The sequence below is a fragment of the Malaclemys terrapin genome, chromosome 11 (genome assembly GCF_027887155.1).
Source record: "Malaclemys terrapin pileata isolate rMalTer1 chromosome 11, rMalTer1.hap1, whole genome shotgun sequence".
In the NCBI taxonomy this organism is placed as follows: Eukaryota; Metazoa; Chordata; order Testudines; family Emydidae; genus Malaclemys; species Malaclemys terrapin.
Window position 1 is genome coordinate 69,971,701 of NC_071515.1, and position 17,576 is coordinate 69,989,276.

The window sequence follows — 17,576 nt, forward strand, 5'->3', positions numbered from 1 at the left end:
TGCTGTTTGGCTTGAACATTTTAAAAGAAAATAAAAAAAATATTTTCAATATTGACCTCTAACTGCAGAGGTGTAATCCACCCAGTGTTGAATACAGAAGGGTTTGGATAGCTACATCTCCTGCTCCTAGTTTCAGCAGGCAAAGCAGTGTGATATTAGCTGACTGAGACAGGTGCTCCTGTAATCTGTGTTTTCCATCTTCAGTCCTAGAGTTTAAAGTGGGTCCAGCTGTGGGTAATGCTTATTTGCACCCCTAAAGACACTCTTCTCCCTTTTATTGCAGCCTTTGCGTTGCTGATCCTTGTCTGAAATGGATATCTTCAGTGCATGCCAAAAGGAGGCAGTTCATTAGCATGCTCTACCTCTTTCTTGGCCTAGCACAAAGCCTGATTCCACATGGTGAATTTCATGATTGCTTAGTTTCTAACCAGGTTAAAATTATTAACTAGCTTGTTCTAAAGTTGAGTCTGTCTAAATGTAAAAACAACATCTCTTTCTATTTTTGCTGAGCCTCATAAGTATACTTATCCCTTTTAGGAAAAAAACCCTCCACTTCAGTCATTACTTCAAGTTTGGCTCAGGAATGGTGAATGTATTAAGGTTTAGGAGTTTGATACAGAAGGGTTTAATACGAGAAAGGAACCATAGTTGGAAAACATCGTCCAATCCTCCAATGGCAGATGTTTAAAGGGCCAGAACACAAGAGCCTTTCTCTTAAGATTGTATAGGAGAATACAGCTTGAAAGGAATATACATATAAAATGGATCAAGGGAAACCTAATTCTTCCCTCTCTTTCTGTTTGTTCATGAAAGATATACCCACTTAAACTTGCTAATAATTTATTGAATGTTAAAGTTCCCAGTCTGAGGATATAAAAGTACTTTTCACTGTGGGGGCCAGCTTTTGTAAAGTTGTAAAGTCAAATGGGCAACGATTTCAAGGCTCCCTAAGGTATCTGCACACTCCATTCCCATTGCTGCTGCTTTTAACAATTTGTATTGTAAATTATAGGCAGTTTGGCCAAGGTTTTCCGCGTTGCCTGAGGGATTTGGATGCTAACCATTAAAGAAGAACTTATATGCCACTCCACTGAACAGAGAGAACGAGCCAATCCTGTGAGCATTCATGGATGAGACTTGCTCAGTAACAGACTGAACTGGGTGACTGAGACAGTCATCGTAAAACTCCCTTAAAAATCATTACTTTCTTCCTGGAAGTCATGGCTATGACAAACATGCACAGTCTTTGTTACAATGCTGATTTAGTGCTAAAGGATTTCCTAGTGAGACAGCCTTGTGACATACACATCTGGGGCCAGTTTCATTCCAGGTGCAACACCATTACATTAGAACGTAGTTTCAATAGGCTGGCTCATCTATTCCTGTGGAAAAACCCATAAGATTGGGTTTGGGAGAGGAAGTGTCTGCTAGGGTCCCCTGTGGGGGATCATGGGTCTCAACCCAGGTCCCTGGGCAGTCCTCTAACTGCAGCCACCACCTGACTGATACCAGCAAAGGGTGTGGGCTGGTGGACCCTAGCTCACCATAGGCACCGCTCACAAAGCTCCCAGTTGGAGGAACTGTCTGGTCTCTCCAATTGGCTCGGACTCATTGTTTGAACCAGAAGTCGTCTAAACAACTAGGTGAATTCCTGGCTGGTAGCTACATCAGATCTGCCTTCTTGCCTGACTCTTAAGTCCTGCCTTGTTCCTGATTCCTGCCTTCCTGTCCTATTCCTGGTTCCTTCGCCCTGCCTTGTTCCAGATCCCTGCTTCTGTGCCCCACCTCTGGCTCCTGGCTCGAGCTCTGAGCCTCGGCCCGATTCCTGACTCTGGCTCTGACTCTCGGCTTGACTCCCAACTCTGGTTCCATTGCTAACCTTCGGTTCCTGGCTCCTGACTCCTGCTCTGACCACTAGGCCTGACCACCTGTGTTCAGTCTATGACCATCTCCTCATGGAAATTCCATCAGGAGGATCAGGGTTTGCTTCTGCATATGGAACAGACTGTGGAACCCACCCAGAAACCCCGAGGATCCTGTGGAATCTATAGGAAGCTAAGTCTCTTAGCACAGAGGCCCCTTGCATCCTTCCATAGCATCTCAGTGCTCCAGTGGAGCTGCACTGGATCCATGCTACCAGGTACTTCCCTGGCCATGGGTATCACCCTTCAAGGGATCGCTGGATTGGAGAGGGGGCCACAGAAAAGATGACAAAGCCCCAGGACTTTCTGCAGGGCCAGAGGAGTGGTGCTATGTGTTCCAAGTCCCAGCCTGCCCACACTTCACCTGGCTCAGAATCCCAGACACCCAGAGAACCCGCTTCATGGACTGGGGGGAAAGGGTGACGGTGTCACAAGCGCAACTGAGTCCTTTTTGCCTCATGAGAGTCCCCTCCACACATGGATCCGGGAGGCACAATTCCTCCCCCGGTCATCCAGCTTTACTCCAGCTTATTGTATACCACTAGTTTAGAACACACAGACTCTCGCACATCATAGTTGTCATTTGACTTCATGGTACAATGTTAAGGTCTATCTCAGATGACTGGAAGCTGCCTGACATCAGATGAGGGTTTTAAATTTTCTCCAGATCATACTACTTTCAATGAAATAAAGCAGCAACCCAGCTCTTGAGGGGCTGGTGACTCAAAATCCTGCCTCCTACAGTCAGTTTTATCATCGTTTTAGATACTGTAAAAATTAGTAGGGTTGGGCTAAATAGAAGTACCGGAGATAGGATAAACTGAAACGTACTGTAAATACGCTGGTGCCAAACAGCGAACACATTTGTACAACGTGGTAAGCCAGAATTTGTTCAGAGAGAGTTGGTCAATGAATGTGATTTTTGCAGGTAATGCAGTGGTGGGTCCTGAGTTCAAAAGAAGATGGGGAAAAACGCTGGGAGGTTATCATGAGATGTGGAGCAATAGAGGGGATGGTACATTGCAAAAAAACAATGGAAACTTGCAAATGTGCACATCCCTTAAGAAAGCTACGAGGAGCTGGGGTTGTATGTATTTAAATGGTGGGTTTTTTCCCCTAATAGAAACTGTTTTGTAGGAGATTTCTCAATTTCAGATTCCTGAAACTTTTCCCCTTTAATATCCTGGATGTGTAGATCACATGTTTACCAATCTCCTTTGTATTTATTTCAGTGCCGAGTTGTATCAAGAGGGGTGTTTTAATTTCATCTGGTGCTTTCCACCTGGCACTTCTCATGGGCTGTGATTTATTGCTTATTGTTGTGTCTATGTTTAATACATGCCAATAAATAACCTCAGGAGCAAGTCACGATTCCTACCCCTCACCTACTTCCTTGCCGGTGCTATGACTTCTTGACTGGCTTCTCAGAAAAGCTCTGGTTTCAGCAGTTTTCATAATCTAATCGTTTTGATGGGGGCTTGGGAAGCTTTCAGATGATGAAAATTTTGTGCCTCCCAGGCAGGAATACTACAGTGCTGTTTGTTTCCCTTGGCTCTGTCCCTCTTTATCAGGAAGCTTGTGACTGTTTTGCACCCCAGGGGCTAATTAGGAATTATGATTGCCAAGTAGTTTTTGTAATCCTATCAGTCTGGGCCCCAAGAAAGGGAAATCGGATGTGGAGACAAAACTGATCTAGCATCGATTAGCTTTGGCATGCCATACAGCTCTGCTGCTTGGGGGACCCATACCCAAGGCTCAGAAAGAGGGGAAGAGGAAGAAAGGGGGTGAAAAAAGCACGTCTGGCCTCTTCTTTACTGTTTGTTTATTGCCACAGCATCAATTGAACCTGCTAAATGGTCATTGATAGTATTGCACAGTGTCTTGATGTGTCTCGCTGACCCAAGGTATTTCTGGGTGTCTAAATGGTGCTTTGTACATGTCTACTGACCTGTCACAATTGGCCTTTTCAATACAGCCAGGCTCACCAGCCGAGCGACAGGAAGACGGCTGTAGTGTCAGTTGCCCAAATTGATGGCTGGACTTGGCTGCCGGGACCTTGCCTTGTGCATTTGTGTGTTTTCCTATTGTGTTAACGCTGTGGTTCCTCACTTCCATTGGAGAGTATTAGGAGGGTGTCCAATGCATGCAAAACCTGCAAACCCTTTTAAACATGTCATGTTTCTAGACTTCTTCGCTGCATAGTAGTTTGGCTGGGTTTGCTGCTCAGGGTTTTACTTGTTTAGAAACCTTTCTAATCTCCTTACAATACGAGAAGTAGGTAAAGTTGGGTTTAACACTTGTTTCAAAATACCCCTAAACTTTGGCCTCGGGTTGGTCTTGGATTCCTGTTCTAAATTTCACAGCTGGCATCACAGTATATCTAGAACAGGTGAAAACAAAACCCAGCATCTGAACTTTGGAGTGGTGGGGATTTGTAATCACAATCCAGTGTTGATAGTTTGGGCCAATCTTTAGTCTAGGTCAAGAATTATTTAAAGGGAGAGTGAGATCATTATTTCATGTTGGGAATCACAGTGAAGCAGGTGGGACAGTGAGGCCAGCACTAACACAAGGAGCTTTGTGATCTGAGTGACCTACCCCTTGGCCAGCATCTATCCAGAGTGTGCCTACAGTGCAGCAGGTTATTGACTGTGGGTCAGCCAACCCTGTTCAGGACAGGGAATGTGAGCAAAGCTGTAGTCATGCATTTGGTTTAGAACAGCATCAACAAAGCATGGTCGATGACCAGGCTAGAAGTTGACGCCAACATCACTGCTGCTCCAACTCCTGCTAGAGACATTATTTTACTGCACTTTTTATGGATCATCTTCCGCCCCCATCTCTCCCCACACCGTCTCCCACAACTGTCTGGAGAGAGTCTATAACTCATACAAATCAGTGATATTTTGGGTGCACTATGAGGTCTTGGGAACAGGCCAGTTTATTATCCACCTCTGCTGCTAAAGGTGCATTTTTCTCTGTGCAGTTGTGTTCACTTCTTCAGCTATGAATCTCTTGGGCCCTATACCAGTTTGGCAGCAGGGTAATGACATCACTGGAGTTATTCCTGATTTACACTTGTGTGACTGGGATGAGAACCAGGCCCTCTTTGCATGCAGTTGTGACTCTCTCTTGTCTTTTGACCCTGCTACTCTGGGTTTTAAATTGCTCGCTTGGCCATATTGCTTTATGCAAAGCCAGCAAAAACCCTGATGCTCGACTGACGGCTACTCTCGTTTGCTGACTTGGGGTCTGTGCGAGGAACACAATTTGCTGCAGAACAGCCCTGGGCCAGTGATCAGACAACTGAATACATGTGGGTGAGTAACTTCTGGACCTGCTTGGAGGGGAATGTTGGACATGGAGGAAGGGTCAATAGCAGCATCCAAGCAGTGTAGTGCATTTCTCGCGCTCTCACTCTTCCTGTCTTCCTCGCCACATGTCAAATAAAAGTTCTAAAGGTGGCCTCTAAGCCCAGAAACTCAAAGGTATTTAGGCTTCTAGCTGCCATTGAAATCTATGGGAGATAGGTCCCTATGTACCTTTGTGGATCTGGGCCTAAACAACTTCCACTAGACATTTTAAGTGACGGATGGGTGGGTTTGGATGTTTTAAAAAAACAAAAAAGCGAGATCCCCTGAAACGAAGCGGTGAACTACCTGAATCTCGCATAGCAAAGATGTAGTCATTACAAGCCTGCTAGATTTCAGGAAAGCAAATGTTGGGGAATTCAGAAATCAAACGAGTAATGTGCAATGGAAGGAAGTATTAAAAATGCTGGGAGAACCACAGAGGAGCCCTGAAACATCATAATTAAGGCACAGCAGCTCCCATTGTGACACTGATGGCCAGATTTTTGCTGAATATTTTGATACCTAAGTGGGAGCTGAGTGTTTTTGAAAATCTGGTTCTTTAACGACTATGAAAATTGCTGAGATACTGAACTCCTTTTATGCACGGCTTTGAGAGCTTAACGAGAAGTAGGGAGGGAGGCCTTGTGAAAATGTAACTATTGCTGAAAAGCAGGAAAGGGAAAATCTGTGCTACCTCTTTCCATCGGGTTTGGTTGACGTGGTCACTGTAGGGTTAAGAGAACTAGCTACTTACTATACCACTGATAATTAATTTGAAAAGCCTTGGAAAACTTCAAAGAAGGAAAGTACTATCCCATAAACCCATCCACAAACCCTACTAATATATTGTGATAAATCGTGCAAATGAAATCCTGACTCAATTTAAGTGAATGATAAAACGCCCATTGACTCGATGGGTCCAGCATTTCACCTCTAGAGTATGTCTACACTGTAGTTAGACACCCGTGGCTGGCCCATGCCAGCTGACTCAGGCTAAGAGGCTGCTTAGTTGCAGTGTAGACGTTTGGGCTCAGACTGCAGCCTGGGCTCTAGGAAGCCCCTCCTCACAGGGTCCTAGAGCCTGGGCTCCAGCCAGAGGCTGTACATCTGACTGCAATTAAACAGCCCCTTAGCCCAAGCCCCACGAACCCGAGTGAGTTGGCACGGGCCAGCCGCAGGTTTTTAATTGCAGTGTAGACATAACCCTAAAGGATAACAAACAGAACTACAATCCATAAGCTACATGGATTTACGTGGTAGATGAATTTGATTGATTGCTTTTTTTATAGCACTACAATATTGGACTCCCAAACGGCAAACTCTAATGCACATGCTGAGCTGTAAGCAGATGAGTAATCTTAATTACTATAATAAATCTAGTCGCGTACCTAAAGTTAAGCACCTTCATCATAGTTTCAGGATCTGGACTTTTGTGCTTGAAGGGAATGAGATAGATGTAATATGGTTAGATTTTAGTAAAACAATGGGTACTGTATCTCATGAAAGCTTAATTCAAATTGCTTAGGAAAGGAACATTGTTGTATGGCTCTAAAATCGATTAAAAGACCATAAGTAAAGGGCACGGGTAAGTGAAAACGAAGCAAGTTGGGGGAAGTTTCTAGTGAGGTACCCAAGAAATTGGCATTAGGTCCATCTTATTTGACAGTATCTTTATGACGTGGAAGAAAATAGCATGCTTTGTGGCTGATGCTAAAGTGTGAAAGAATCACAAAGAACAGTGATGAGAGAATTAAGTATCTGCAAGGAAAGCTAAGATGGGGTGAGTTTGGGGAGAAAGCTGAGATTGAGGTTTGGGTTCTGGTGGTGGTTGAGTTAAACGTGAAAAACCAAACAGTAGGAATTCAGGATTTTGGGCTGCGTCTGGATGCTCTGCTCAGAGCAGGGTGTGAAAGCCACATGGTTACAGAAATGTGTTTGGCTATTGAATAATCTCCCAAGGGACATGGCAAAAGCCCCATCACTTGGCACATTTAAAACTACTGTAGAGTGGACAGAACCCTAAGAAATAATCTGTAGGGAACAGTTCCACAGTGCTTGGAAAACAGAATGGACAATTTGATAGTTCTGTCCAATTTGTGACTTATATGATTCTATAAACTCAATTTATAAAGCTGTATTTTTATGCTGTCTTTTTAATACCATCTCTCTCTCTCACTTTTAGACTACCATTTACCATATTGTACAATAGCTGAAGCCCAGGTTTACGCAGCTACTGAAAAAAGAAAGGTTATAACTGAGACAGACGAAGGTCACTTAAGAATGAGCCCAGTAAAATGAGCTAATTTCAGGGCTCACTGGCTTTTGTTTTCTCACTGTCATCTCTTTGTTGCCAATTTGTTTTGGGATGCTTTGGTGTTACTGTTTAAAAAAACAAAACAAAACAAAAAAAGCCACACTGCACTTGTGACCTGGATGGCTCTGAAGATTCTGAATAGCTTAGAAGATGGATTTTTTCACCTCTAGCTAACTGGCTAGAGTCCAGCCCAGATCAGTGGTGTCTAGAAGTCATTACCATCTGATGACTGCTTGGTGGGTGCTGTGAAATTAGTCTCAGTCCAGTGCTGATTGACAGTGAGCATGCAGTTTTCTTGGAATGTACGATGCTAGGATGGCTTTGACACTACAGTAATTTAAATAATATTAATAACAAAATGCTATAAGCAGGCCCCAGGTGTTTCATCCATTTCAGCCTTCAGTTCTTACATCTTGTGTAACTGTTGTTTCATATTATTTGTAGCACCCTCAATTTTCTAGACACTATCACATAGGAAGACGCAGTCTCTGCATCAAAGAGCTTGGAGTCTAATTCCACCGGCTGCCTACTTCATATCTCAAATTTCCGGTCTTTTACAGCAAGACCTGCAGTGAGAGTGAACAGTCACTGTAACATGCAATGTGTGCCCCTGATTGGTGGAGTCATAGTTTAATATCCAGCGGAATAGCTGCTGGGGAATTTGGCCTTTTCATTTGGAGATGTGCTAGTTGTTGGGGTTTTCTTTACAGCATCAGCATCGTGTGTAAAATATGTATATACAATTCATCATCAGAATCAAACACATAATAGTGATAGTTATTTATATTTATATAGTGTCTTTCATGCCAAAGTATCCCAAAGCAACAACCTTGTGTGAAAAATATAGTCACCCATTTCATCCACCACTAAAAATTAGTCACTTCTCAAGTAGAACACAGCAGCTCCCAGCAACGCTACCCAGCTGTTTTGGACAGGCACTAGAAAGGTATTGGGTGAATATCAAGAAAAAATTCCTGCTAGTGACATCAGTTACAGTGGGGAATAATCTGTCAAGTTAAGTAGAGGAAGTGTTGTTGCCTGGGACACTTAAAACTAGACAGAACAAAGTGATGGAGAACGTATTGAAGGGATCGTCTTGCACTTGTTTAGCATAGGGATCAGTCTGCACTGGGCAAGGGTTGAACTATATCCCCAAGGGATAGATTAGATGGCCTAACATTTCTTCGAACTCTCTAATATTCTGTTATTCTACAAATACTCTCTCTAATTGAATCAGCTGAGGGCAGTTTTTTAAGCAGAAAGTAATTACCCAAAGGTTGGACAAAACAAGCTCGTATGAAAGAGCTGCTCAAGTAGGGATTGTTTTGTGCAGCCTTGGGGAAAATTGTAGGTTGTTTTCAGACCTGTGTATCTCGTTCATGACTCTTTCAAAGTCATTTGCTTCTGCACGCTTTCTTCTCGATAAATCCCATCGTAGCCTAGGTGTGAATCAGCAGCATTTTCTGGAGGTTGCCTATAATGTATTCATTTTTCCTTGCCATTGAGAGCAGACACATTTCTTTCCCCTCCAGCTGCCCCTTCTGCTATCCTCCCAAGCCAGTAAATTGCAGGAATTCACTTCATTCTTAAGAGTATGAAATCTGACATTGCAAACTCAAAATGCAGAGGCAAAGTACCAGCCAAAGGTGGCATCAGCATCCTGGTATTTTATGACACGGAGCAGTTGTAGGGAATAACACTTGAATGGGCAAATTTGCCAGTGCTGTTTTTCAAAAGGATCTCTAACCCGTCTGCCTTTTTGCTTTGGGTGTGTTTGCTCCACACTGCAGTCTGCATTGTGTATAAGAGATGTTGTCTTTGTAGATTCCAAGGCCAGAAGTGACCATTGGGATCATCTAGTCAGCCCTCCTGTATAACACAGGCCATAGAACTCCCCCAAAATATGCTCTAGGAATTTTCTATTATGGCTAAGGCCTTCTGAGTTTTGGAAATGGATTGTGTTTCAACATCCAGACAAATACACTCCCTACTGAGGAATTCCTTCTTGCGATCCCTCTGGTTAGGACTTGTGTAGTTATCTGCATTTCTGTGTGGGTGACTGATTCCAAATCTGGTAGTCAAAGGCACACTGACTTTCTGTTTTTATTAGAGGTCAGTTTTGCTTGGCATGGTGACAGGAGTTTTTAATAGTGTTTATGGAGCAATGCTGCTGCTCCTTTTTTTTTTTTTTTTTAATAACCTGTTTTACTGATGCAAACGTAAATCCAGATTTAATCAGAATTTTCTCAGGATAGCATTAATCTTCAAATCTGAATAAATGCAATGTTGTTTTATTTCATGTCTTTTAATAAAAAACAAACCATATCCAATAAGGAACACATTGTCCCTAAGAAATGATGGAAAGGGATGTCCGGGAGTAAGAAATGCAATAGTTTGTTGCGTAGATTGTGAGAGGCCATAATCTATAAAGCCACAATCAGTTATGGAGATATTGAAAACGTTGGGGCCCAAGTGGAAAGTCACAAAGATAAAGCCAATTCAGGGTCTGTGGCGTGGAAAGGGAAATAAGCCAAAATTGCCGACAGAAGTCATGCATCTATTCACTATTACTTTCAAATAAGTTAGATGTGTTTTGGCTTTTAAATGGCCTGGAAGGTAGTTTAATTTCAGAAGTCATTTTCATGTGTCAGGCTTTAATTTATGTGATTAAAACACAACATGTACAAAGTGGAAATCACTGAAGCTGGTGGTGTGTAGGTGATAAACTTCACATACACACTTCTCTGTCTTTGTGTTCTGAAACCATGCACCAAACTATTGAACCTCATCTATCCACTCTAAATGCTATGATCACCCTACCCACCGTGGTCTAGGAGCAGTACCTTACTCAGTAAGTAGTTCCATTGGTTACTCGAGGGCTAAAGTCCTACTCCAAATGAATAATGGGTGAAAAATCTGGCTCTGAATGTGTTGCATTGTATTGCATTGCAATATTTTTCAAAACTCTAAATGAAATGCGGATTTGAAAGTGTTTACTTAACACATTAGCCAGACATCGTCTCTTGCTATATTGTGTATTGTAATGCTCTTTCCATTTATAAAAAGAAAAAAATGAAGCAACTTGTGTGTAAGTAAATATATTTCTCTTTAACTTAAATTGTACCACTGTCAGTTGATAGGTTTCTTACAAGAATTGAACCAGATGGGTTCTGAATTTTGAAGTGAAGTTGACAGCACAGCTGTGTTGTGTTTAGATCTCAGTTGGTCATGGAAGCCAGTCTTGAGATGGGGAAATGTCTTGTTCTTTATGATTATTATTAAATTATACCATGTATGTTCTGCTAACCAAATAGAGTCCAGTTCTCATGTCAGTAACAGAGAGAGGCAAATGACACTTTGTTCTATTCATGTTCCAGAGGCCAGTGAGTGCGCACCTCACACAAGAGATAGCTCTTGTTAACACACACCGCGTCAGCCTTTTGCCAAGGCCCGTAGGCACCGGTCCTGCGATTCAGTTACTGATTGCCCATCAGCTGTGGGGGTTAGCGAGAGAGGCAAGAGAATGGCAGGCTGTGATTCACTGTGTGCACCATTAAGGGTCTGTGACTTGCTGCTCTCAGCCAAGAACAGCACATTAGCTACATGACATACGGAATAATAGTACTAGCAAAGTGGTCAGTGCCTAACTGGGATATATTGCAGCCTGCAGAGTGGCTGTGGGCTGCAGCACAGAACATATGGAGATTATTTTCTGAATTTATGCAGCACATGTTTTCCTATCAATTAAATTCAGAGAAAATGAGTATTTATAATAGGGTGTTGCTCACAATAGCCATCCCTGTTACGAATTACAATGACTGCCTCTGTTTGCTGAGTGTCTAGTGGACCAGCTTTATACAGTCTGAAGCAACCACATGTGCTCCGTCTCCAGGTCTGGAAGGATGAGCAGAGATCTGTACAGTTATATGCAGGATTCTTTTGTTCTTCTTCTCTGTGTTTTTCTCGCTTCCTCCAGAAACCACGCAGTTCCCTTCTGAAGTGCTGGGGTTACCTAGAGGTCTGAGCATATGCCATGCATCTTCCCAGTCTCTGCATTTGCTCAGTGACTATGTACTGTCCTAGAGAGGAGCTGCTGCCTTTGAAGTGCAAAAGGCAGACAAGCACTTCCTATGAAAATGAATTCTACCCCATACTGTGGATTAGAACAGGACGGGCAGCCAAAGCAGTAGGATGGGACTCTTTAGCCAGAATAGTTAATACCGCAGCACATATGTACCCTTCAATGTCCTTGGGCTAGAAGTCTTTTTCTACGTTACAGCCCAGCCCTTTACTACTTTGGGCTGGATGAGAATTATCTATACCTGTTCCTCAGTTATTTGTAAACAGTTTAAGGAAAACATAATGGAGAATCATTGTAACTTGTTCACTAAATCTCTCCTTTAAAACAACCAAGAGACAGCATTGCTTGCTGTGTACCAGGTTTAAATCTTTAGTGAAACAGACGCCCTTCTGCACCATATGAGCAAATTAGAGAGTTGTTAAGTAATAAAAACCAGTACCAGAGAGCAAAAGAAGCAAGTGTTTGCGTTTGGGCAAATTGCTTTGGAATCAGTAGGACTAGTGCTGCATCCAAGTGTTTTCAGTTGTGCTTGAGGGACATCCTTTTTCATTTGTAGCTGATTATGGTCTAATAGGATTTCAAAGATTTCTGGGTGGGAATACTTCACATCTCATTTCATTTGATTTTTTTCCTGATGTTTCACTTATCATACTGATACCTACCCTTGGAATGAATCTCATTATCTTCCTCTTTAGTTGCCTGAACTGGATTTTTCCTGTTGGTCCCATGCTACCATTTAATTGGCATTTCTGAAATCTTTTGGGGATTTCAGAAAGAGCCAAGCAGCAGTTTGCATGATTACTGAAATAAAGAAATGATGTTACAAATCCTTTTAGTTTTGGTCCTCCCTCTTCTTTCTCCCTGACTTGTACGTATTCTCTGTGGCTTGTGCGATTACGTTTTCATAATGAAAATTAAGGACTTGAAAGGAATCCACGAGAGGAGTAACCAGCACAGCCCAAGATGGACCAGTCTCATCACTGACCTTTGCTGTCCAGTGATGGTGGCAGCCATAGTTATTTTCCTTTAGCAGCTCATAGGATGGGAACACACACATAGCTATAAATGTGGGTTTGGCAGGAGAATGAAGGCACCAGTATTCAGAGCAGCCAAAGGCTCAGAAATAATGTTCTGCTGTGACTCTTCCAAACTGACATCTTGATGTTGGGATTATAAATGAAATCATTGTTCTGACAAAGGCCAAGACTAATAGAAAGCCTTTATTACTGGCTCATTGGCTAATTCTGCTTGTCTAACCCCTTTGCATGGACATAGTGTTAGCAAACATGCTCACAGAGGATGCTTTGTGTGAGATCTGGCCCGGTGAAGGATTACTAGGGGGCACAAGGATATCTCAATGACAAGTGTTCTTTGACTAAAATTTGCAATCCCGCTCCCCTCCTCCCCCTAGGCCTCAAAAGAGAGTGACTGGGTTTTTAATCTACAGTTTGTATGAGTGATATTTGCTTTGTGTCCTATCACCCTTGTTATTCAACTGTTCTCTCGTTGCAAGCAGGTGAAGTACTGCCTAAAAGAAATTGTTTCTTCTGCTGAGGTTCAGTGCAATTGACAGCTGTCATATAGAAGCACTACACTTTAGAGCTCTTTAAGATTGGAACCTATATTAATCTGTTCTCTTTCCTCACACAGGGAATGTCTAGGAGCCAGGGACCCATACTGTGGCTGGGATAACAAACAGAAACGATGCACCACCATTGAGGACAGCTCCAACATGAGCCTATGGACTCAGAATATTACTGAGTGCCCGGTAAGTGGAAATTAAAACAGAAGAGGTAGAAAAGTGTGTGTGTGTGAGAGAGAGAGAGAGAGAGCGCATTATAGTCAGCGTATTGCTCAGTACATACATTTCTATGCTCTAGGATCTCTGAGTCCTGCTGCGGGCTTCCTAAACCCCCAGTTAAATCAGAGCAGCCTCAAAGCTGCTTTAATTTATGCACTACTTCTCTCGGCTCTCCGTGGGAAATGAGAATAGCTGAAGTGCTGTGCTCTCTGGCCCTGCCCAGCATGTCCCAACTCATCTCTGACACACACCTTATGTGAGGGACTGGGAGGCAAGAGCTGGCATAGAGCTCTTGTGACAACTCTGTGCTGGCCAGAGAAACTCCTTGTGCTGGGCTATATTCTACTGGAGAAGCAGAAAGAGGCTGAACATAAACAGAGAATCAGGCCGCGTGTGTGTGTGTGTGTGTGTGTGTGTGTGTGTAAGGGGGGAGAATACTAGAGTGGGGGGAGTATAAAGAAGGAGAGGGTGATGGGGGTGTATGTTAAAGTGGAGGGAATTTTATATGTATGTGTAGGTGCAAGTAGAAGGGAAGGGTGACGGCGTGTGTGTGTCTGTGTGTATGTGTAAAAAGAAGAACAGGAGTACTTGTGGCACCTTAGAGACTAACAAATTTATTAGAGCATAAGCTTTCGTGGACTACAGCCCACTTCTTCGGATGCATAGAATGGAACATATATTGAGGAGATATATATACACACATACAGAGAGCATAAACAGGTGGGAGTTGTCTTACTAACTCTGAGAGGCCAATTAATTAAGAGAGAAAAAAAAAAAAAAAAAAAAAAAAACTTTTGAAGTGATAATCAAGCTAGCCGAGTACAGACAGTGTGATAAGAAGTGTGAGAATACTTACAAGGGGAGATAGTCAACGTTTGTAATGGCTCAGCCATTCCCAGTCCTTATTCAAACCGGAGTTAATTGTGTCTAGTTTGCATATCAATTCTAGCTCTGCAGTCTCTCTTTGGAGTCTGTTTTTGAAGTTTTTCTGTTGTAATATAGCCACCCGCAGGTCTGTCACTGAATGACCAGACAGGTTGTGTGTATGTGTGTGAGAGAGAGATGAAATTGTAACCCTCCACTCATCTGAGTAGGATTCAAACACGGTTTAAGGCACTCAAAGGGAACACTTTTCTGTTCTTAGCGTGGTCTCTGAAATGTCATTGCAACAAAGCAGCAAACTGGCTGACTTTCTTTGAAAGCTGCATGGCCAAGTTAATTCCTGCTGCTTGAACCGTATCTGTAAGATTGCAGGAAAGAGAACTACTCTGATTACCTTGCAATGTGGAAAATAAAAGATTTCTCTTCAACCTCCATTGTTATCTAATGCCATTTAGTGTGCTAATGCGGCTAAATACAGCAGGCTGAGAAGGGGCTGGGTGGGTTATATCTTCAATATGCTATTTATGTCTGGAGGTGCTGGGATATTTATTTCTCTTATCTATCTATCTTCTCAGAAGATTTCCCAGGAAATACTAGTCATTACTTCAATCCATCCTCCGCTTGGCAGGCTTAAGTCTTTCACCACTGGATTCAGAGGCTCGTGTGTTTATAACCCTCTAGTGTGGTGCTTCCTGATTGCACAAGCTGTTATCTCATCCGGTTTGATGCCTGTGTCTGTTGATAGGTGTGTGAGGTGTTAATCCTCTAGTTCCAACACATCCGCCATGGCAGAACAGTGGGGAACGTGCAATTCCAGATCATTGTTTCAAGGTTATAAAAGCTGCACAGAATATTCAGGAGCATTCTGAATATTGTGTGCTCCTAGGGACATTCATTTCACCTTTGTGTTAGAATTTAATATGCATATAGTTTTAGTTTTGGGTTTTTTATTATTAATATATTAATTTTCATCGATATAGTACTTTTCATTCCAAGTACTTTAAAAACCACATACATTACAGAAATAACTTCCTCTCGCTCTTTCCCCCCCCCTACTGAAATATATCAATCTCTGATGTGGAATGGAACAGCTGATTTAAGGCCCTGATTCAGCAATGTATTAGGGTTACCATACGTCCAATTTTCCCGGACATGTCCGGCTTTTTGGTCCTCAAATCCCCGTCCGGGGGAAATTGCCAAAAAGCCGAACATGTCCGGGAAAATGCCAGCATCCCTGCCCCAGTCCCCTGCTTACCTGCGTGGCTCCAGCAGGCTGTGAGCTGCAGGCGTATTCCCCGCTGCGGCGGTGGCTGCTGCTGCTCCCCCCAGATGCCTCAGCTCTGTGCAGCTGAAGAGCGGAGCTGCCCGAGTGCTACCGGCTTCACGGTTTGCCGGGCAGCCCCCAGATCTCCAAACCCTGCGCTCCCGGGCTCCAGCTGCGCTGGCGAAGCGCCCGGCCGGGGGTGCAGAGGGTCTTATCTGAGCGCTCGGGCAGCTGTTTCGCGTGGCTGAGAGGGAGGAGGGGGAATGCGGGGCGCTCAGGGGAGGGGGCGGGGTTGGGGCGGGAACTTTGGGGAAGGGGCGGAGTTGGGGGTGGGTCCGGGGTGGGGACGTTGGGGCAGGGAAGAGGCGGGGCCGGGGCCCCGTGGAGTGTCCTCTTTTTTAAAACCTTAAATATGGTAACCCTAAATGTATGGAAGCATACACCCAACTTTAAGTGCATGGTAAACACCTTGCTCAGAAGGGACCGAACATTACAGTAAGCAGAAAAGTGTTTTACCCATTTAAAATGCAGTGGCATGTAGGTAAATAGAATGCAGTGACCCAACTCAGAATTTGGCTGGGACACTGAAGTTAACAGGCCTGCCCTTGTGAAGAATGCCTCTCCGTTATCTCTTTTGTTTTACTTCCTGCGTCTTGGAGAATCCAGATTTTTATCTTATTGGGTTTCAGGTACTTGATCCATAGTATTCTATTAAGTACTATCCAAGGAACTATATAAATAAACATTTTTATTAATCATAAATTATGCACACTGCGTTAAAAGAATGTCATTCAAGTTGCAAATCAAACACTCAAAAGATAGAAAATACCATAATTAAAGTTGCCAGTGCAGCATTAATTCAGCCTCTTTGCGTGTATGCATTATGGTAATCTTTAATTACATGATCACGCACTAGTTCTTCCACAGGACCACTGCCTGATTCCCTGTATTGTATGGTCAGTGCTCATTTAATGAGCAACTGTTCAATATTTTGTTTTCTCCTCATTGTTCAATGCATAGCACATGCTTTTTTCACTGCACCCTATTCAACTTCTGCTCTAGAGAGAGAATGATTAACTTCCTCAGGAGCTTTTCTGTGGCACTTATCCCTGTAGGATCTGAGTGCTACACTAATGCCTTTACTTTCACAAAATATCTGTGAGGAAAGGGATGATATTATCCCCATTTTACAGATGGGGCACGGAGGCAGAGAAAGTCCTGCTCTGTCCTCCCAGCATGGATACAATCTTCATGGAATTCCGCTTCTAAAATCTAAGAAGCCTCTATTGAGCTTGTGCAAACTGTGATTTTTTTCAAAGGCTTATAACTTGGCCAAATTTGGGACAGCAAAAGGCACATCCCTGATTCACCTCTCTGCCAAATTTCAAACCCCTGTTCCAAATCATGGGGACACTAGAGCTTGAAAGAAAAAGACATCAGACATTTTTAACCTAGGGAAAACAATGTGTTTCTCCCTAGCCTTGCTCTAAGAAATGGCTGAAATTAAAAAATCAGCCTGTGGCGGACACCCGTCATGGAAAACCAGCCCAAATGGCTGAGTCTGGCAAAGCTATATGGAACTGAAAACGGGGTCTTATAATGAAAAATGTTGGGCAGCATTAATATTAGGTGGTGCTCATGGGCAGCGGGTGAAGCTTCCCCTGAAGGAGGCTAGCTCCCTGTCCCACCCATGGCCCCCCACTCTGCCCTCCGCCGCCACTCACTGCGTTCCTCCTTTCCTCCGCCCCCCATGAAGCTCCCTGCATCCCTCCTTTCCACCCCCCCTTCCCCATGAGGCCCCTGCTGCTCTCCACTTCCCTCCTCTCCTCCAGACACCCCCTCCCCTGCGAGGTCCCTCCCTGCTCACACTCTCTGCATCCTTTCTCTCCTCCACCCTCCTCCTCCACCGCCCGTGAGCAGCGGGTGGGAGGGGGTGAAGGAGAGGAGGGATGCAGGGCG

The 17,576-nt window shown here is 43.6% G+C and overlaps 1 protein-coding gene across 6 annotated transcripts in view; it reads left to right on the forward strand.

The window, feature by feature from the left end:
- The window catches only part of SEMA5B (semaphorin 5B), a 335,078-nt gene that overhangs the window by 269,493 nt on the left and 48,009 nt on the right, over positions 1-17,576 (forward strand). For all 6 annotated transcript variants that reach the window (XM_054043657.1, XM_054043659.1, XM_054043655.1 and 3 more), the window contains one exon: positions 13,321-13,438. In XM_054043657.1, the coding sequence (XP_053899632.1) occupies positions 13,321-13,438 (118 nt within the window). The remainder of the gene's footprint in view (positions 1-13,320; positions 13,439-17,576) is intronic.